This window comes from Carassius auratus, chromosome 28, assembly GCF_003368295.1.
Source record: "Carassius auratus strain Wakin chromosome 28, ASM336829v1, whole genome shotgun sequence".
Taxonomy (NCBI): Eukaryota; Metazoa; Chordata; class Actinopteri; order Cypriniformes; family Cyprinidae; genus Carassius; species Carassius auratus.
The window spans coordinates 10,587,027-10,609,899 of NC_039270.1; the positions used below are offsets into that span (position 1 = coordinate 10,587,027).

At 36.7% G+C, this 22,873-nt stretch overlaps 1 protein-coding gene across 1 annotated transcript; it reads right to left on the minus strand.

Annotated features, from left to right (window-relative positions):
* Positions 1–247: 247 nt before the first annotated feature.
* iqck (IQ motif containing K) lies at positions 248–20,965 on the minus strand. The gene is made up of 8 exons (XM_026208716.1): positions 20,607–20,965; positions 20,269–20,338; positions 20,061–20,187; positions 19,394–19,446; positions 19,199–19,273; positions 18,916–19,000; positions 15,367–15,481; positions 248–456 (listed from the first exon to the last, which is right to left on the minus strand). The coding sequence occupies exons 1-8, from the start codon at positions 20,662–20,664 to the stop codon at positions 248–250; spliced, it is 792 nt and encodes a 263-aa protein (XP_026064501.1). The 5' UTR covers positions 20,665–20,965.
* Between the last annotated feature and the right edge of the window lie 1,908 nt (positions 20,966–22,873).

Below are 22,873 nucleotides of genomic sequence, written 5' to 3' on the forward strand. Positions count from 1 at the left end.
TCCCCCATCAAACACACCCAATTGAACTCTTCAGCTCATTAGCAAAGACTAAAGACCTGAAATGAAAGCAAGCAGTTTTGGCCCAGATCCGGATCCGCATGGATTTCACACGAGCCAGATGTGGGCCGGATCTAGGCCGAAACTGCTTGCTGTCTGGGAATACAAAAAGAGACATAGAAAATGTGCTGTTTTGGGGGTCCCTAGGACAGGTTTGAGAAACTGAAATAGAGCCGTAGCAGTGAATACTTCATTCTGCTATGTTGTTGACATGATGTAAGGTGGCGGTGCGCTGGGAAGAGAGGCTTGGCTTGAGCAGCTCTTTTCTCTCCGAGGCGCTCTGGGGTGCTGGTGTACACAGGACTCTGCTCTGAGGTGTAGGAGGAACCACCTCAATGGACACCCCAGCCTCCACATGCTGGTCAGCACTGCCGTCCAGTTCAGCCAGCTCCGACCAGACTGGAAAAACAAACAAAACAACAACAGGTCATCATTCAGTACAATCAAACATGAGATTTGAGCAAATAACCTTTCAATATATCAGCTTCACCTGATGCTGAAAAAATATCTAATATAAATGTGAAATTTATCGACTAATGGCTTAATTATAGATCCTATCCCGGACCGTGTCTGTCAGCTTACCAGAAATCCCGGCCGAGTTCAACCCGAGTTCGTCTTTTTTCCCCTTTTCCATAAACAGCTTATAATACTTTTTCAGCTATTAAAATGGTTCAGTTTCTTATGTAATGGTAAAGTAATTATATTTTGTTTCATTTTCTTACCAAGTTAAAATATGTAGGGAAGATTTTTTTGTTCATTAAATGTATGTTTTTGTTTTTTAAAGTGGGCTGTAAGAGCATATCCAATTGTTTGTGCGGAGAATGGAGGCTCTGGATTTATCGTAAAGCCATAAGTCCATCGTAAGAAGACAGATTTATGTGGTCATCTACAGGACAATCAGCAGATTACACCAACTTTATTCAAGTGCTTTATTCATGTGTCTATAATTCAATTTGAATTTATAAATGGAATAATTAAAAAGTGCAGAAAACTAAAACAGAAATACACATCTAAAGTAAACGACTGAACAAAAAAAAAAAAAAAATAGTAAGAAGTAATGTAGGAAACATGCTTCAAAGACTGAAAAAAATAGGGATAAACTGAAAAACAAAAAAACCTGTCAATGACTTATTGTCTTGCAAGCATCTTGGGCCTGGAAATAAAGTCTATATAAATATACTTGTATATAATATAATATAATATAATAGTTATAAGTTTTCTGGAACGCAGCATTAGATTAACATTTCAATAAAAGATTTGTGTACTACAATTACTTACGATTCTAAAAGGTGACATTTCAGCACTTGACAAACGGACAACAACTAAAGCATGTCTATGTGTGACTGTGTTAAGTGCATTTTTGGGACACGCACGTGAAACAATAACCAACTTTTGTAAAATTACTCATAGAAACCCCTCTTAAGCGCCAAGATCAATCGTTATCCGGAAACCTGACCTAGCATGTGCTTTGTGCGGTCTTGTTCTTCACAACAGGAACGCTTCACAGAAATGACAAACTCAGTGATTAGCCTACTTGCCTCACAGAATTGAAGAATATATAAGGGATGTGCATTTCAAGCAAAAGTAATAATCGATAATCGCTGGGTATTATTCAGTGTAATAGTGAATAATCGCACCCCTCTAACGCATGCACTCACGCACTCACACACATAAACACACACTCATATAAAGAGAGAGAGGGAGAGAGACTATTCAGGCATTCAATCTGTATGATAACAAACTGTTTAATTCATTAGAGAAAGGTCTATCCTAACCCAAGCCAATTGATGGTTGTATGATTGCTGACACATATTAATATAACTGAATGACGACACTTATTAACATATCAGTCTGTCTATTATCAACTGCTAAGGCTGTAGGAGCCTAGGACATTTCTATTTTTAAAATGAGCATGAACATTCATAGCATTTTTTTTTTTTTTATGTTTACAGATTAATTAAGATTAGAATAAATTAGGTAGTACTTATAAGGAAACTGAGGGGGAGCTTTTAATTGAAAAGGGAGAACTAATACAGAGCCATACACAGCCCGGCCAGGGGCTAACCAGATTTCTCTGCCCGAGTCTGACCCACAAAGTGGTCATATTTCATTTAGATTCTTTATTAATTTAATTCAGAAATATGACTGGAACATTTTATATTGGTTAAATTCAAGTTGTTTGTTTTTTAACAAAGCGGCCAGTGCAAGACCGTGAGTTGAGCATTTTTGATCAGTTTATCCTTCTCAAAAACAAATAAACAACAACACAAAAAAAAAAAAGATTAGCGTCATAATATTTTAGGAATTAAGTAAAAATTTCGACAGTGAAATCAGGTTACACTTCATGACGTAAAATTTAATATATTACACCTGTATACTCCGGCAAAAATTTTATTTAAAAAAGGATGTGGCACCTGTCATTCTTCGGGCTTAAAACGAAAAACAGCAATAGGCTTACTGACGATTTTTAAAACTCAAATTGATTGATTTCACGAGAATCTCGTTTGTATTAAATTGTTCTGTTTTTTTCCCAACATGCACTCAAATATTTATTCGTTATTATTTTTGTGCTGCAAATATTAAACAGGAAAATATAATTGATTCACATGCCGCATGAAAGGAGGCGAATGTCACTACAGATTAAAGAGCGTAAAAAACATGTTTGTATTTTATCTTAAAATTGACAGAAGCCTGAGGCTTAAAAAAAAAAGTAACAAAGCCCAAAGCTTATTGCGATTAAAACAATACATATTATTTCCAAGCATTTACACCATAAAAAGCTTGTGAATAGTCACATAACGTTGTTTACTTCAGAATAATCAACATAACAGAGTCAAATTTTTAAATGGTTTTAAAAATGTTTATGGTTATCAAACCAGTGGAACATTACATTTTATTCCTTTAACAAATAACAAATAATTTTAATTAGAGCCGGTACTTTAACGCGTTAATTGAGATTAATTAATTACACAAAAAATAACGCGTTAACTAAGATTAATTAATTACAGAAAAAAAAATCCCGCATTTTTAATAACTTATTTTTGCACCGCGGAACGTTTCTCACTGGATGAGTTTCGGCGGACCGATTATACTGGAGCACCAACTAGCATTCGCATATACCGCGCTTCACATCCGAGTCTCAAGTATCACCTCAACGCAAAACATATAGCAGCTAGCGTGGACTTTACACTTGATGTTGAACTATGTATTATTTTGTTGGTGCAACAGTTTATGTTGAACTCGTTATTGTTTTGGCCAAGGTTATTGAGAGTTGGACTTAGTATGTTATGGCCTCTGAAGCAACAGAGAGATGTTTTCTAATAGTCAGGGTTTCCAATGTTCTGAATGTACTTGACAGTATTGTGTTTTACCTAAAAAAAACACCTTACAGAAGGTTCCAGCACCTATAAGCTTCCTGAATTTCTGAAATGTAATATTTCTAAATTGTTTCTAAATATACTATTGCTATACTTCATGGCAAAAATTGCACTGGTCTGCTAGACTTGGTTGAACAAAAATAAATAATATTCTGTTGCTTAAGCTTATGTATTCAGTCATTATTCAATGGTATACTATAAATTCATGTGAAAAAAAAAAATTACTTCTCACTGTTCTCAGGTCAAATATTTATATGCGATTAAAATGCAATTAATTTCGATTAATTAATTACAAAGCCTCTAATTAATTAGATTAATTTTTTTAATCGAGTCCCGGCCCTAATTTTAATGTATCTAGCTCGTAATCACGACTTGATAACGTGGGAAACAGGAAGTTTCTCTCTCAGCACAGGGAAGTGCATCGTTCTTGTTAACTTTGTGATTCATTATTTTGAGTCGTTTGGGACGTGGTGACACAGAAGACCCGCTCTCAACATACTGCTTTATAAATCTATTGCGTTTGCCGCTCAGAAACGTTCACGTAATCATGCTGCACATATCAGTAGTTCTCTTGCTTTGGGTGTAAGATTCGCTCGGGCACGGTTCACATCTTTAGAAAATAATCGCACAGCCTTATCGATAATTGGTCATTAAATCAACTAATCGAATATTCGAAAATCGTGACCATCCCTAAAATATATCAACAAAAAGATTTTAATTACTAGTTTAGAATGAAATAATTCAAATCAAAAACAAAAACTCTTTTATCATAAGATCTGTAAAAATGCAGGTCTCTCTATAGACGCATGGTCGCCTTGATTTTACCAATTAAGACATGTTCCTGGATCAACATTATTTTACAAAATATAGACGTAACCAGGGTTCTAAATTAACTTTTTTGATGACCAGCCAATGTGGCTGGTAACTTTCTAAAGTTACCAGCCAATCAGAATTTCCACTAGCCATTTTTTTTTTTCGGTAAAAATAACAAATGATGAGTGCCACTGAATTTCCAATCCGTGTGCACAGATTTTGTAAACCTTACCCTCGGTTTTTGAATCCGTACCCAAAAATTCATAATCCATGCGCACGCTTTCGCAATCAGTTCCCACGGATCTGTAAACCGTACTCACGGATTCATGCAGCAAGTTCCTGTTAACATACAGTTTTATTGAATATTATTATGTGGAATAGGTTTAATAATAATAAAGGAATAATCTTATAATAGCACTTGATTATTATTGTACAATAAACCTGCCATTGTGACTAACTCAGGAGTTATTTTTTCCTCGGTTGTATATTGTTTTGGATAAAAGATTCTTATGCATAACCTATATAATAATATATAATAATGATAAAAATAAAGTTATTTTTATAATTTTAATTTGTAGGCTAAATAAATGAGTACAAGAAAATAATTCATGAATTGCTTTATTTTTTAAATAAACTTTGACAGTTTTGTAAATGCTTGTGTACAATTCTTTCTTAATATACATGAAGACTTATTTTTCTGATTTTATTATACTAAGCTCCATCCACCCCACCTGCCTGAGTTAGATGCAAGTTTCACTGTTAATGTTATTATTAAATAATGAGGCCAAAAATAACATTGCATTCAGTTAGAGAGAAAAGGAATGAAAACATAACCAGCAAATTATTTGTTTTGTTTTGATTATGAATTCGTGTGTACGGATTCAAAAACTGACAGGACGGTTTACAAAATCTGAGTGCACGGATTGGGAATTCGTGGGTACGGTTTGTTTAACCAAGGGAAAAATTTATGAATTCGTGAGTACGGTTTATAAACTGAGGGGACGGATTGATTTTTTTTCTCCTACAGGTGACGTGTGGGGCTCCGTAATATCCTCATCCCCTGCCTAGTTCCTCTTTTCGCCCCCAGAAATCTGTCCCAATCACCGCCGCATTTAGTTTAATCTCAATTTTTTTCTTTAATAGCTAACTCCCTCCTCTTTCAGTCTATGCTCCATGCTCTGGCTCCATTTGTTCTTCTTCCTTGTGTTTTCTGATGGACGCTCTGTTCCTTGTTATTTCGTGCTGGTTTCACTGCAAACTGCGTGCAGCCAATGGGCATATGAAACGTCATCACGTAGGATTACAGCATAGTGTTCATGGGAAATGTAGGAAGTGTTGCCAGGGGGATAAATGACCGAGAACAGAGCCTCATGTCATGCATCACCAGCCAAACTGGCTAGTAAGTTTTAATTAACACCCGCAAAAATGAATTTTAACCCGCATTTGGCGGGTTGGTGGGTGTTAATTTAGAACCCTGGACGTAACCCAATCCCTACCCCAAAACCTACCCATAATTTCTTTCTAAAATCAGTAGGAAATGGCAGCACCACGCAAAACATTCCTGAGATGCTGCCATCTCTTACTGGCACTGCTGTTTGGTTTAACATGAAGGATATCCTCAAGCACTTGTGCAAACTCTTCCATATTGTCTTGTTCACATTTCTTATTGGTGTTGATTCAAAGCCTGCCTCCCTTTTTAGTGTGAAGCAGTGTCCTCTGCAGCATTTTGACCCTCCTGATCTGAATGCCAGTCAGGACTCTGGTAAGTTTAACACTTGGCATGTGGTCAGAATCAGGTCTAGCTGGTGACATCTCCAGGAAACTTTATTCTGTTGTTTTATGTTTAAGAAAGTGTTAGTGATGACCTGACCTTGGTGGCAGCTGAACTCAAGAAGGCGTTTCCCACTTCCTTCATCCTGACACTTTCCCGAACAAGTTGCTCAGGAATTGTGATCAGTGCCCACTCTAGCATTAAAGCTACCAAGCATAAACTGTGGCTGATTTGATGGGACACTGTTGACAATGTTAAGAACATCATAAAACTTAGTTATGTAACCCTCATTCCATGAAGGAAGCAACCGAGATTATACACTTACATACCGATGTATGGGGTGTCACTTTGGAGCCCCAAACCTCGGAGTAGTAAAAAACAGGCCAATGTGTGAGTGTCAAGCCACTTCTTTGTTCAAGCAGTCTGCTTGGCGACAAAATCACTGGCAAAACACCACTGAATGTGCGGTTTAAACAAAAACTCCAGTGAGAGGGTTGTTTAATTTACTCAAGGTGAATGAATGAGCATTTACTATGACAACCACTAGGCTCTGAAGCAAAAATCTGAACGAGTGGATGCATGCTACCTCCTTATAAACCTGTGTACGGAGGAGTGGCTAGGCTTGCAAATTCCACTCGCAAATGTTCATTGGTCTGTTTAATGACTGGGGGTCCCAAGTGAGACCCTATTCGATAGTATGTTGATGTAACAGAGAATGTGAATGACTGGAAGAGAACTCACAATGGCAGTGACGATGTGTTAAATTGTTATCTTTATCAAAAATTGTCCTCATACCGCTATCTTTTGTAAAAAAAAAAAATTGTGGTACAAGTCATACACTCAAAAACAATATCTGGGTGTTTATTTGATTAAAATGACAGAGTATTTTGAATCAAATAAATGTATCAGTTTAAGAGATGTACAAAGTTATTTCAAGTCAGTCTAAACTAAATCCAGGGAGCTCAATTTATTTATACTGAAACAACGAATAAGAAATGAGTTAACTTCTATTTCTACGTATGCTCAGAAGACAGCATTTCCCCATGACCTCGTCAGTTGCTACTGATGCCATTGACGTAGTGAAATAGTCCTATATTACTTTTATACATAATAGTATATTATATATATATACCTTGTCGATATTTTGCTCATAGAGAGTATTAACATGTTTGGAATAGTCCGATACGTTATGTGTTTAGAAAATATTCAATATTCAAGTAAAAACTAATGAATAGATATTATATTACATTTATGTTTTAAGCTTAAGGCTGTGTTGTCCATATGATACTTCTGTACATTACTGTTATGATACAGTATTGTTACGCATGCTGTATTTATTAATTCATTTTTAATTTTTATTTCACAGGTTTTAAAAGAAGAGCATTATAAACTGCGTCCTTTGTTTGGCTTTAGTCTGCTTTCATTGGGTAAGTTATAGAAAATCTTGTTGTATAATGTTCTTAAACTAATTATTTTTTTTTCTAAAACCATTTATTATTGCCACAAAATAAATGAAAGTTTTTTTGTTTGTTTTATTGATTTGTGTTTGGACATACTTAATATTTTGGTTGCTAGTATAAAAACATATAATAGTCATTATGAATGATTTCAGATTACCATACTGTTTTACTAATGATTGAAACCTGTTGTCTTACAGTGTGTCCAATTAAAAAAACATGCAGCCCATTTCACAGGTTGCTATATGAATAAAAATTAAAAATCACATCGATCTTTTATGTATTTAATTATTATTATTTATTTCTTTTGTATATACTTTTTGTACACTGCAATTTGGTTATCGATTTTGTAATGTCAGATATGTCCATTCATTGCAAGTTGTTTAATTCTAAACTTAACGTAAACCTAAACTTAACGTAAACTTTCATGAGTATGCCCTGAAAAACAAGATGGTGGAGTAAGTTGATCCAGTTCAATCTTGTTCTAAGCTCAACACTGAGCAGATTTCTTTTCTATTTAACACAGTATTTTTCTTATTGAAATATCAATATTGTTAGTCCTCTTTATTTTGCATTGTAGTTTGTTTCTTTGTATTACTTAAGTGTCAACCTAGCTGAAACTTTTAAAATACAGAATTTGTTTATTTAAACTAATTCTGGAAATACTTCTTGTTTTAAGTAGTTTTGAAACTTTTGAAAACAGCTCAACACTGAACAGTTGCTGTCTTTTTCTTTTGAAATTGGAATAAAATAACACAAGATATTAACAGTGAGTTTTTTATTTATCTGTACATTAAAATACATTTAGGTGGAAATATCAGTAATTATAAGCTGGTTAAAGTAAACAAAGTTGTTCAGTTAAAACATTTCTGGTTGTCGTAATTAAGTGGTTAAAATGAATTGGCTCAACAAGAGTAAGTTAAATCCACAAGATAATTCAAATGAACATGATTTAATCTCATTGGTTGAATATAAATTTTGCTCTTTAGCTGTATTTACCTAGATTAAGTTGAGATAACATGATTCAAATGCATTGGAATGGGTTAATTAAGTTGTGCCAACAATTTATTGTTTGGAGTGTAATGCGAGTAGATCATTCACCCTGAAATTTCCAAAAATTAAAAGTGCACTTTAAATACCCAGATGATGCACCTTGATTAACTCATAATACGTCATGTTCAACTGTTCAACAAGACAAAATAAACTTATATAATTAATATAAGGTTATTATATTGGTTGAATACATAGTGCCTAAGTACATATTGTATGAGTGCATGTTGTATAGTGCGACATTTGGGACGCAGCTACGGTTTACTTTAGCTGCGTTTAACTGCAGAACTTGCTAACTAGCATGTTAATAGGAAAAGCAATTTGCAAAGATTCATAAAAGAACCTTATACTTGCTTCTTCTGTAGGTGAAGCTGCTTCACAAATGATTTGCGTGAACAAATGCATTTAGGTAGATCGGGGGTGCATTCCCTTCCAAAACAAACGTAAACCACTACATCTTCACTGGCTCAGATGTTTGGAGTAAATAACAACTGCTATGTTCATTATTACAGCCAACAACAAAGCATCTCGATCTCTTAGAAAACAATTTTTAGCTACCCTTGCTCCGACATTGAACCAATAATGGCAGACTGTTTCCAGCTCACTCAGGGCGGGTCTAATTTAAAACGCCAGTGTCAATCAAAACAGTAGGAGGGGCCTGGGTCTGTAACCAGACAAGAAACCAATATAAAGAGGTAATACTGTTGCTGGTGTCTTTATTCCACATGGACCATTCATCTCATTCAAATTACCACATCTCTCCTTAGCAAATGCACTTGACTTTATACAATCCATTACTGCCACCTAGAGGACTAAACATCCCACTCCTTAGACTTGATTTGAGAAAAGGATTTAAAATAGGGATTTTAAAAATAGTGGAGTGGATTTTTTTTTATCATTATAGTGTGGATGTGTACAAACACTGCCAACACACATTTATGTTCAAACATGTAAAAGTGAATTTTGCATCTGATGACCCCTTCAAGACCGCTCTCAATCAGCCCATAGAGGAAGAAGAAAGCAAAACGCAAAGGTCCAAGAGACACAATCAGCCTCAACTAGGGATGGGCTATATCTTATCATTTGTGATATACAGGTAGAAAATCTTCCAAAGATAAGAATTACTCACAGTAGTAACAATAAAGCCTACAACCCATTTGCAAATCACATGCAGAGCAAAAAGCAAGTACAGTTGCTGATTATTGCTTATTGTTATTGGTCCCTTGCACTTAAATTTCATAACTCCCTTCCTCACTCAAGTATAACCAGCTCCAGGATAAACACTAACATTTTTCTTAAAGCATCTGTATTTTAAGGCTAAAATCAATGCATGTATGCACACAGATCTTTGTCAACAGACAGACAGAATTAAAGTGCCAGCTTTCTAATATACACTAATGTCTGTTTTATCAACATTAAATCACAAAAGAAAAAGAGAAAATACCTGTCTACTGCCGACTGAATACCTTTTGTACCTTTAATAATAATAATAATACATTTCCTTTTTGTCAGTCACTTTTATTGTTGTGTGGAAATACTGAAACTAGTGGTTACTCTTGGGAACCCACACTCTTCTTATGTATTCAGAAAAGACCAATGAAGTGACAAGTGAAATTTGTATGTCCAACCACTCTCCTGGACATAAAAGAAGACTGACACACCACTCATTCAACTTAGTTGCTACTCTGTAGTGCATAAGATGTGTGTTTGGGCTCTGAAGAACTATTTCCACAAACCTTGCTGAAATGTATAGCATGCTATAGTGTTCTCCTCTCGTTTGTGCACAGATAAGTGCAAGGAGATCTCCTGGGTGCATCAACAGTGGCTTAGAAGAGGTCATTTCCTTTCTAAGAGAGAAAAGCATGGCAGATAAAGTCTTTTTAAAGATGCCTTTCATTCGTTGGTTTAGTTTCTGTCTCCTTCTGAAGGCCATGCAAACTATCTTTAGTGCCCGTGTCATTCTCATGTGGAAGCTTGGGTGATGGTCATTGGGAATATTGTCAATGACAACTCTTCTGGTGCAAATCTAAAAACAAATCATTGCATCTAAAAACACAAGATGCATATAGCTGGCAACTTCCACCACGCAAACCTAAAGACAGTTTTGCCAAAGTTCTACCAACATGTGAACTTTGCAACAAGGTGAAACACACTGGACTTTGTTAATACAACAGAAAAGAAATGCATACACGACTGCACTTCGTATACTCAGACTACATCTCTGTTATGCTAATTCCAGCATATGGACCATGTCTCAAACTTGCAAATCAGATTCAAAAGCAGATCACAATGTGGCCAAACGATGCTACCTCAGCATGCAGGACTGCTTCCAGGACACTGAATGGAACACCTTCAGAAAGGAAGTAAAGTAAAGACACCCGGACCCTGTGGCAAGCCATCCAGACCATCACTGGCCATTGATGATGACACATCCCTCCCAGATGCACTCTACCACTTCTACTCACGATTTGAGATCCAAATGAAAGATCTACACAAAAACTACTCACATCTGTCTCTCCAGCCGATGTAAGAAAGACTCTGTTTAATCTTTATGTATTCTATCTGTTATCTTTTTATTATATAATTAAAAAATTCTTTGTTACATGTACTGCGTTAAAGGAACATTTTGTATGATATTTGCAGTTAAATATCCAAAAACCGCTAGGCTAGTGTTATGCATAGTACTGTGTATAGACCACCAGGGCCGTATACAGAATTCCTAAAAGAATTTGAAGATTTCCTCTCAGACCTTCTAGTTACAGTTGATAAGGCGCTAATCATGGGAGATTTTAATATTCACGTTGATAATGCAAATGATACATTAGGACTTGCGTTTACTGACCTAATAAACTCCTTTGGAGTCAAGCAAAATGTCACCGGGCCAACTCATCGTTTTAATCATACACTAGATTTAATTATATTGCATGGAATCGATCTTACTGCTATAGATATTGTACCTCAAAGTGATGATATTACAGACCATTTCCTTGTATCGTGCATGCTGCGTATAACTGATATTAACTATATGTCGCAGCGTTACCGTCTGGGCAGAACTATTGTTCCAGCCACCAAAGAAAGATTCGCAAATAACCTGCCTGATCTATCTCAACTGCTATTTGTACCCAAAAATACACACGAATTAGACGAAATTACTGACAACATGGGCACTATTTTCTCTAAAACATTAGAAGCTGTTGCCCCAATCAAATTGAAAAAAGTTAGAGAAAAACGTACTGTACCATGGTATAACAGTAATACTCACTCTCTCAAGAAATTAACTCGTAGTCTTGAACGCAAATGGAGAAAAACTAACTTAGAAGTTTTTAGAATTGCATGGAAAAACAGTATGTCCAGCTATAGACAGGCTCTAAAAACTGCTAGGGCAGAGCATATACACAAACTCATTGAAAATAACCAAAACAATCCTAGGTTTTTATTTAGCACAGTGGCTAAGTTAACAAATTACCAGACGCCACCCGATTCAAATATTCCACCAACGTTAAACAGTAATGACTTTATGAATTTCTTCACTGATAAAATAGATAACATTAGAAATACAATAGCGAATGTAGATTCTACAGCGTCTAACACTTCAGTTTCATCCATCGCACCCAAAGATAAACTGCAGTGCTTTACAACCATAGGACAGGAAGAGCTAAATAAACTTATCACTGTATCTAAACCAACAACATGTTTATTAGATCCTGTACCTACTAAATTACTGAAAGAGCTGTTACCTGTAGCCGAAGAACCGCTTCTCAATATCATTAACTCGTCGTTATCTCTAGGTCACGTCCCAAAACTATTCAAGCTGGCGGTTATCAAGCCTCTTATTAAGAAACCAAAACTAGATCCTAGTGTACTGGCAAATTATAGGCCTATTTCAAATCTTCCATTTATGTCTAAAATTTTAGAGAAAGTTGTGTCTGCTCAATTGAGCACCTTCCTGCATAAAAATGATATGTATGAAGAATTTCAGTCAGGTTTTAGGCCCCACCATAGCACAGAAACTGCACTTGTTAAAATTACAAATGACCTGCTCCTTGCGTCAGACCAAGGCTGCATCTCATTTCTAGTCTTACTTGATCTTAGTGCTGCGTTCGACACCATAGATCATGACATACTCATAGATCGATTACAAAACTATACAGGTATTCAAGGGCAGGCTCTAAGATGGTTTAGATCCTACCTGTCCGATCGCTACCATTTTGTTTACTTAAATGGGGAGTCATCTCATTTATCATCAGTAAAATATGGAGTGCCACAAGGATCCGTCCTAGGTCCCCTTCTATTTTCAATATATATGTTGCCCCTTGGTAATATTATTAGAAAATACAGAATTAGCTTCCACTGTTATGCTGATGATACTCAGCTATATATCTCAACGAGACCAGATGAAACTTCCTAATTATCTAAGCTAACAGAGTGTGTTAAAAATGTAAAAGATTGGATGACACACAATTTTCTCCAATTAAATTCGGATAAGACAGAGATACTAATTATTGGACCAAAAAACACTACACAGAATCTTGTAGATTACAATCTGCAACTAGACGGATGTACTGTTACTTCCTCTACAGTCAGAAATCTGGGTGTTATATTAGACAGCAATTTGTCTTTTGAAAATCATATTTCCAATGTTACAAAAACTGCATTCTTCCATCTTAGAAACATTGCCAAGCTACGAAACATGTTATCTGTTTCTGATGTATAAAAGCTAGTTCATGCATTCATGACCTCTAGACAGGACTATTGTAATGCACTTCTAGGTGGTTGTCCTGCTTCGTCATTAAACAAGCTACAGGTAGTCCAAAATGCAGCAGCTAGAGTCCTTATGAGGTCAAGAAAATATGATCATATTACCCCAATTTTACAGTCTCTGCACTGGCTACCTATTAAGTTCCGTATCAGTTACAAATTATCATTACTTACCTATAAGGCCCTAAATGGTTTAGCTCCTGCGTACCTAACTAGCCTTCTACCACGTTACAACCCATCACGCACCCTAAGGTCACAAAACGCTGGACTTTTGGTCGTTCCTAGGATAGCAAAGTCCACTAAAGGAGGTAGAGCTTTCTCACATTTGGCTCCCAAACTCTGGAATAGCCTTCCTGATAATGTTCGGGGTTCAGACACACTCTCTCTGTTTAAATCTAGATTAAAAACACATCTCTTTCGCCAAGCATTCGAATAATGTATCTTTTTAATTGTGAGTGTAGTTGCATCTGTTCAAAGTTGCATTTTTATTCATTAGCTTGGGTTAAACTAATTTTACTTTGTTGGATCAGCAGCTATGCTAATGATGTCTGTATTTTGTTTCTATGTTCGCCACGGGATTTACATCCCTTGGTAACTAGGATTTACACAAGCTCCAGTCTGGATCCAGAACACCTGAGAAGAGATGATGCTGACCCTCAGAGGACCTCAGATGATGCTAACCCTGAATCAACAAACAGAACTAACAATTATTGCTAAATGTGTGACTGAATCATATAATAACTTAATTAATAATATTGATAGTTCATCGTCTAGCTGACTACGTCTTGTATTATTATTATTATTTTTATTTTTTCTAAAATCCTGTCAAATGTGCACAAACTACTAGCTACTACTAAATATTGTAGAAACATAATTTTCTGTAAAGTTGCTTTGTAACGATTTATTTTGTAAAAAGCGCTATACAAATAAACTTGAATTGAATTGTTATATATTTTGTCCAGCTGATTACTAACAATATCTCTAATTTTTTTTCAACTACCTGTAAATGATGAGAAAATTCCCATTCTAAACACTTGTTTATGGAACATAATTACTGTTTACTGTCTGATCCATAGTCTGATCGCGTCTTTGCATTGACTTTGTATGTAATCTACTCACGCAAATCGCTGAACTCGCGTTTGAAACTTATGACATCAAACACAACATTTATAAAACTTTACCTCGTCCATTAAATCCATGATTTATCTTTCTATCTGATTGATGGCCGTCAGCGGTTGGGTAAAAGACAACAAATCCCATCATTCCACGCGCCTTCTTAGCGTCATCAAACCACGTGATTGTTATTGTTTTGGTAGTGTGCCCTCTAGTGGCAGGTCCTACTACCTGTACCTTTAAACTAACTGAGACTTGTTATAACACTTGCATATCACTGCTCTGTTGATTTTGATTGCTTCCATTGTGCTCATTTGTAAGTCGCTTTAGATATAAGTATCTGCTAAATGATTAAATTTAAATGTAGATACTGAGAAAAATGAAAGAGCACCATGGACACAAATTAGAATTGAACCGTTGTAATACACAGTTTGAACAGTTAATCATTTAGATCGGATTCCAATCGAGAATAAACAAAAATCAGATTTGGACTAACAGTTTTTGAACAAGGCTAAAGAAGTTGATGACGTATTACTGTACAGGTACCCTTTTATACTGACAGTTGCACAGGTAGTAACATCACGGACTGTTGTCGGCCAATAACACTGTCCCATTTAAAGAAGGGCTTTCAGTTTAAAATTACAATTTGTAATATCTACTTGATACTTTCTCATTTTACACAAAAATAGCTTAAAACAATCCTTTGTGGATATTTCACAGTCAAATATATTTTGTGATTAGTTTAATTAATTAAATGATGTGTCGATGAATTAATCTTATTAAAAATTTTACTCGACTGAGTTATAGACGTTTACCTTACTTTCAAAAAGATATTCCAATTAAGCTTAATAAGTTCAAATAATGAAATTAGTCAGGTTCAAATATTTAATATTCTAAGCAAATACAACATTTTTTTCAGTAGTTTTGTTGTGGAAGGCTTTTTAGAGAGAGCATTTATCTTGTTTTTGACCTCTGTTCTCCTGACGTGCCCAGAAGTCTTGAACTGTTTTGTTGATGTCACAATTTTCTTCCCGCAGTTCTCTCTGCCACTGTCTTAACTCTTGGACATCTGGACGCACACGCACCTGAAAAACAATGTGTTGACATCATTTAGCATTCACTACTCTACTGCTTTATTACTACTCTACAGGACAAAGGACAAACAGATGCTTTAGGGTACACAAGATCCTTCAAACATGAGAGGAGTCTTATTCATTCCTCCATACATGAGTCAGTAGCAGTTTTTGTTGCTCTTGTTGCATTAACACGACCAGTAGATGTCCTCAGCATGCTATGTTTTAAAATAAAAATGAGAGTGAATTGAGACACTGAGTGCACTGGAAGCACTGGTGCTTTTTCATAGTTTATGCTTGCTTTTTAATAATCATTTGAAACTTGCAGCTCCAGTAGTAAGATTAAATCTTGAACTCTGTCATGGAAATTATTTATAAACCCTAATAAATTTTTTTTATAATCAATTAAAAAAATAGTTTATCTGTACTGTTTTATAATGTATGCTTTGGAAGAGCTCTAAGTAAATCATTTTAAATATATTGGCAACATGCGTCACACTCTAGGCTGACACACAAGTCTTTATTATCACAAGATCTCTCATTATACACCTCTTCTTAGGGGCCGTTTACACAACAACATTTTCAGCCAAATACAGGAAAGCATATTTTTGCAAACGGGTTTCAAAGTGCACGTCATGCACATGCGTAGTATGTGTTAGATATGTAGACATGCTCAGTACATGTCCATTTTGAAGGTGAGCACACACAAACAGACATAACAATGGTGGAGTGAGTACATGAAACTGTTGTTGCTGCTCAAGAGTTTGCTAATGCTTCTTCTGCAGAGTGTGGATTTACTTCAACAATAATACAACCAAAAGTGGAGACACATCATATTCACACGGAAACAGGTACTGTTTTCTAACAAGGTGACAGCGCCAACTATTGACCTGACATACATTACAGACCAAAAGTTTGGACACACCTTCTCATTCAAAGAGTTTTCTTTATTTTCATGACTATGAAAATTGTAGATTCACACTGAAGGCATCAAAACTATGAATTAACACATGTGGAATTATATATGGAATTATATACATAACAAAAAAGTGTGAAACAACTGAAAATATGTCATATTCTAGGTTCTTCAAAGTAGCCACCTTTTGCTTTGATTACTGCTTTGCACACTCTTGGCATTCTCTTGATGAGCTTCAAGAGGTAGTCACCTGAAATGGTCTTCCAACAGTCTTGAAGGAGTTCCCCGAGAGATGCTTAGCACTTGTTGGCCCTTTTGCCTTCTGTCTGTGGTCCAGCTCACTCCTAAACCATCTGGATTGGGTTCAGGTCCGTTGACTGTGGAGGCCAGGTCATCTGGCGCAGCACCCCATCACTCTCCTTCTTGATCAAATAGCCCTTGATGCCTTCAGTGTGACTCTACAATTTTCACAGTCATGAAAATAAAGAAAACTCTTTGAATGAGAAGGTGTGTCCAAACTTTTGGTCTGTACTGTACGTAATACAGCGTTTTTGGCCATTTTTGTGGATACATGTAAACGCAAAACATTTTGAAAATGTTGTTGTGTATATGTGAAGCTGCTTGAAAATGTAAGGGAAAAACTTTTCAGTTTTTGATTATATTATTGTCGTGCAAACATAGCCTTAGGAAGCGCTGTCTTTGAAGCATGTTTTACTGCCTTGTTCTGGATTAAATGCTTAAATTCTCATAAGAGTGAAAGACGTCAATCGGATTGAATTGGCCAGATCCGACTAAATTTTCGATTGGATTTTAGGGGGTGGTTTATCCCTTTTGTAATCCGACTGAGAGGACATGTAAACACTTGATCGGATTGAAAATCGAAACTGGAAAGTACCATGCATGCGCAGTGACAGAAATAACGTAATGATGTATGACGCACGGAGCGAGGTGTTCTTCCTGGTGAATAAAGTATCATAAATAAGAGTCCTGTCATTATAAATCTCCCCTTTCACTCTGCGTATGTGGAGTGGAACAGGACCACGTCCCACCAGTCCTCGTTTAAGACTCTCATCAACAGACCACTAGTTTTGGGTGCGAGACGGGGCACTTTTCCTACTTTTTTTTTTTTTTGCTAAAGTTAAGCAGCACAACAGTTTATGTGCTGGTCGTCGCCTAATTAGGAACTGAAGTAGATAAATATCACGTGTGCTTTTTAAAACAGCATCGGGAAACTGTATATACATGCAGTGTGCGAATGTCAAAAGAGTAAATCTGATCAGAAGCTTGTGACATGTGAACACACATATCAACCCGATAACTTTATTTAGCTACCGTTCATGTAAACACTATGTTCGGATTCGTCAATCAAAATGAATTCAATCCGATGGAAGCAAAAAGTGTCCATGTAGACACACCAAGTGATACACTGCAGCTGTTGGCTTAAAGTTCACACCCATTCCTACTACACACTGTTAGTCAACAGAACAAAACTGAGTGGAACCGGTGAGGAAAGTGAAAGTGAAACTAACCTTGTGTTATCCTCCAAAGATGAGAAAATAGTTCACAAAAATGTGACAGATATTGGTGACATCCAAGACTGACAACACAACAAAAGACCATCCCAGCGACCAAACTGAAAGGTTGAAAATGTGGGCTGATATTTCTCCGTCAACAAGTAGCACTCATAGCAGGGCTGTCCCAAAGCAGGAATTGATTGTGTCACCCTTCATAGCCATTACTCTTTATGAAACACGATCCAAAAGAAGCAAGGATATAACAAGAGCAGCATCTTACTTCATAGGATAGGATGTGATGTGCCTAAGCTAGGGCTGCATTTTGAGTTTGAAACCATTTAGGGACTCACCGGATTGCCTCAATAACAGAGATTATCAAAAAAATGTCTTGACGTTTGGTACCAAATTGGTGACTGGCTGTGGCAAGGTATCAAGGTAAAACACTAGTTTACGCTGGTTATGCCCAGATGTGGCTCACACGTGTGTAAACATCCTAACCCCCATAGATGTAAAAGATGCAGACAAGATCAAAAGTGTGTCTTTTCACCAAAATTAAAGTGATTAGTTTTTTATATCTTCATGTATTCACTCAAAAGTCGTTTTAAACCTGAATGAGTTTTCTTCTCCTTCAAAATAAGGTTTATGCTTCGCAGAAGGTGGAAAACCAAACAGTTGCGGGTTCACAGTGATTTTTTGCCTTACTTTCAAAGTCAATGTGGACCAGCAACTGTTTGGTTATCAGCTTCTTCAAAATATCTTCTTTTGTGTGCAGCACAAGAAAGAAAATAATATACTGTAGGTTTGGGACAACATGTGAGTGAAGAAACAATGACAGAAATGTAATTTTAGGGTGCACTATACCTTTAATTCACATGGCAGCATGTAGCCTACTGTCCCAATACAGATTGTTTTAAATAAAATTGTATGTGGTTCACAAATGCGACCTATGGGACAGGTCTGAAATGAGACTAAACTGATGCAGCATTTTCAGGGACCAGTTTTTGTACGGTCCTTACCTTGTATCCCCTCCAGAAAGCCTGGATCAACACTGCAGCTTGCTCATCTGTTAGAAGTAGAGACGCTGGGATGGGCGGCCTGGGACTGACACAGAGAGAGAGAGAGAGAGAGAGAGAGAGAGAGAGAGAGCATTTAGACTGTCTGTCTATACATGTCATGCCAATAAACCGCCTTCAGAGCCGAAATATAAACTGAGAGTATGTCAGAGTGTGTTTATTAGGTATATTACTGTTACTATTACTCTTATCACTGCTAAATATCACTGTATATTACTCTACTTACTGTTCAAGAAGCCAGCTCTGGACGAAAGGGATTGAATGGAAAGGTGTAGGCGTTCGATCTGCCCGAGGGTTTTTACTGATGGACAAGAGCGAAGAGTAAAGAACATATTTAAACACATTTAGCCATTACACCATATTAAAGTCACAAGGAAATAAAGTGCTGGCATACACACAGCGTCACTTTTCTCTGACTCACTTGTACAGCCATTCAGTGAGGAAGTCACAGCCATTAAACGCCGTCTTTCTCCTCTAGATCATGTGAGATAAACACAATGATGAAGATGTTATATTATAAGACTACATGTGTCACTGATCAGAGGACAATCCTGGTGTAGATCATGTAGTTGGGAGACATGAAGTGTCTGTATCATTAAAAAGTTTGAAAACATTACGATTTTGAAACGTTTTTAATAAAAGTCTCCTCTGCTCGACATCTTCTGCTACGTTTTTGTGCTCAGAAAATACAATAACATTGTGAAATAGTATTACAAGATTAAAGATCTGCAATATATGTTGAAATGAAATTTATTCCTGTGATCAAAGCTGTATTTTCAGCATCATTTCTCCAGTCTTCAGTGTCACAGATCTTCAGAAATCATGAAAATATGCTCAATAAATATTTATTAATATTATTATCAATGTTTAAAGTTGTGCTGCTTAACGTTTACGCAGAATACCATTGCAACATTTGAATGGTAGTATAAGTATACATTATATAAAAGGAAATACATGACATAGTTTGTTTATTTCAGAAACGACGCCATACTACCATTTAAATCTTTACACAGTATTGGAAGTATACGTGATATAATAGGAAACAAAAGTAGAGCACATTATGAATGTGTACTTTTATTGAAGCGGACCTCGACGCAGCGGTGCTCCAGTGCTTCCGCGAGCAGAGCCTCGAGTCCGGGCAGAAGCACTGGAAACACTCTCTCCTCCAAATAACACCGACTGAGCCCTGGACACAGCCCCGGGGACACCGAGCATCTGGTGAGGGAGAGATTACAGACGGTCAGACGACACTTGAGATCGAGAGCACACACGTGAAGAGAGACGATCTCAGATTACTGTGTTTGAGAAGAGCATCTGATGAAGAGCCGGAAGTCTGTCACACCTGACGACTCGTCCATGTGTTCCTCTGAAAAACAGGACAGAACTCGTGTGAGACCTCTCACTGGAACAACACCAGCGAGCTTTTAATGACTTTATCTTCACTGATGCTGACACAGCGTTCACGCTGAAGGAGTTAGACGATGTAGGGCGAGCGAAAGAAGTACAAGAAGAAGAACGTGTTTGGATCGAGGTCGTGTTTTTTCACCTGAACAACGCTGCAGTGAACGATGGGTCTTCACGATCAAAACAACGCGACAGAGAGCAGTGTGTGTGTGTGTGTGTGTTACACTCACCGTTTGTAAGGTAACAGCGCACAGTTCCGATCTCGTCAGGCTTGTTTTCAGTAACCATAGTGACAGTAACTGAGGAAGTAACGACAGTTCAGTCACGTGACTGACGCGCCCGTCGGCTCTCCATCGGTATTTATCCCCTTACTAGTAACCCCCCTTTTTTGGCATGGAGACCGAAATTACATACCCAAAATAAAAAGGTTTCTGCTCATGATTCTTTCTCACTAGATACATAACCAACCTTTATTCACAAAGCTGACACTTTAAAGTTTACTGTTCAGGAATCAGAATCACTCAGACTGTTATGATAATAGAGATATATAAGCTCAAACATAAAAACAAAAATAAAAATATTAAAAACATATGTTTTAAATGTATTTAAAAAAATGTTGATGTAGGAAATGAGTTTGAAAACACAGTGTAGCTAAGGCCACAAGTCTTCCAAGACTTCATAAAAAATTTCATAATCGAATCTGTAAAACTGTGAATTTTATGAAATATTTTCTAAGGCCATGTCGTGTGTTTTTAGAGAAGGCTCATCAGATTGATTTATGGCCCTTGTCATCTCTGTAAGATCTCACATGTAAACTCTCCTGTGCTCTTTGTGTATGTTTCACTGTTGAAAACTGCCCGAATCATGATTGTATTGTTCTCACCAAACGGTTCTTTCACACCTCCGCCAAGTATGACACATTATCCGCATTATTCTTTTATCATTATTCTTTTGTTTTTATTCCACCTTTATTAGCCTTGATTGTGGTTTTTCAGGCTTTACAAAGCAACAAAGCAGCGATCTCACTTCAGTCTCTCTTTGCATTTAGCCCTTATTTATCAAAAGTCTTACTATAAAAATACAACAAAACATTTTCTTACGACCTTACGTGAATTATTGAGACAAAAATGCATAATGAAGAAGAAAAGCACCTGCTATTAGAAGCATTGGTGCTAACGTTAGCATCAAGCTACATCTGACAATTTATGAAATTATTAATACACTTTTACTCAAAACTCACTTTAAACCCCGATCGAGTGTTTATAATAACTTCCTTTAGCGATCAGGGGTGGAATTTGGTCGTTTACTGTTGTAAAAATATGTTATTTGTAGCCTTTTTCATCGCTGCACAAGTTAGCATTTCCGATGTACATTTTCGATTTTTTTTATAAAAACGCCCCAGATCTCAAGAAATTCTCATACCAAGCTTTACTATCGTAATCGCGGGTTTATTATTCGGATATTTTGTGTGTACAGAGGTGTTTCAGTGTTGTTTTGGCCAGATAACTACCAGGAAGTGTGCAGGAAGCATGTGACACGATGGGGCGGTGTCCAGATATTACACTCTCAGATTGACGTTTGAAAGACCCAATCAGAGTCTGAGTCACACACCGCACGAGCTGTGACTATTGCACGCACACAGAGATCGCTGGGAGAGGCTGTTTATCATCTGATCGCGTAAATCCGTGGAAAATGAATAGAAATGACGATTCTGTCTGAAGAAATATGAAGTAAACATCAGTAAATATATCCATATATCTCCGCAGATATGCATCTTTGGTCTGTAAATCCTTATTGACGCTGTTCAGTGAGTCTATGTGAACACAAATAAACCGCTCTTGACGTGACTGAATATGAGGGAGTTGTTAATTTCTATTCAAAATGTGGCATAATACGGATTTATTATTTTGCACTCCTGACATAAATCACTAAATATCTGTCACTGCAACAATGTTTTATCAAAATATTGGTCAAATATCGAAGCTTGAGTCTTTAAACTTTCCATTGATGCACAGTTTGTCCAGATGAAGTAAGACAGTGATGTTTAATGTGCTGTGAAAGTGAAACAATAATAAACTGGGGCCGTCAGCGATGTTTGCACTCAAAGGGGTTATATCACCCAGTCCCTCCAGAAAAACGCGATTATGCGATCGCGTGATTTTATGCATAATCAGCCAAGGGCCGCATATTTATGCGGGGGTCGCAATTTTTCAAATACGCCGCACTTTCGCCCATAAAATCCCGATTTCAGAAAGGAAAATATGCGGAGGTAGCATGATTTCATAATAATAATAATTTTCGTTGCAAAAAAGTCACAAATATCTTAGCAGAAAGTTGAAAAATGTTGCGTTTACTTCACACAAGTAAATTGCCATTATTTCCCAATGAGAACCAGTGACGTAATTGCGCGACGTGAACATCATCTGTGAAGCCCGCGGTGAAACCAGGGTGAAGCACGCAAATCATTCTCATCTGCCAACAAAAATAAGCGCAAAAG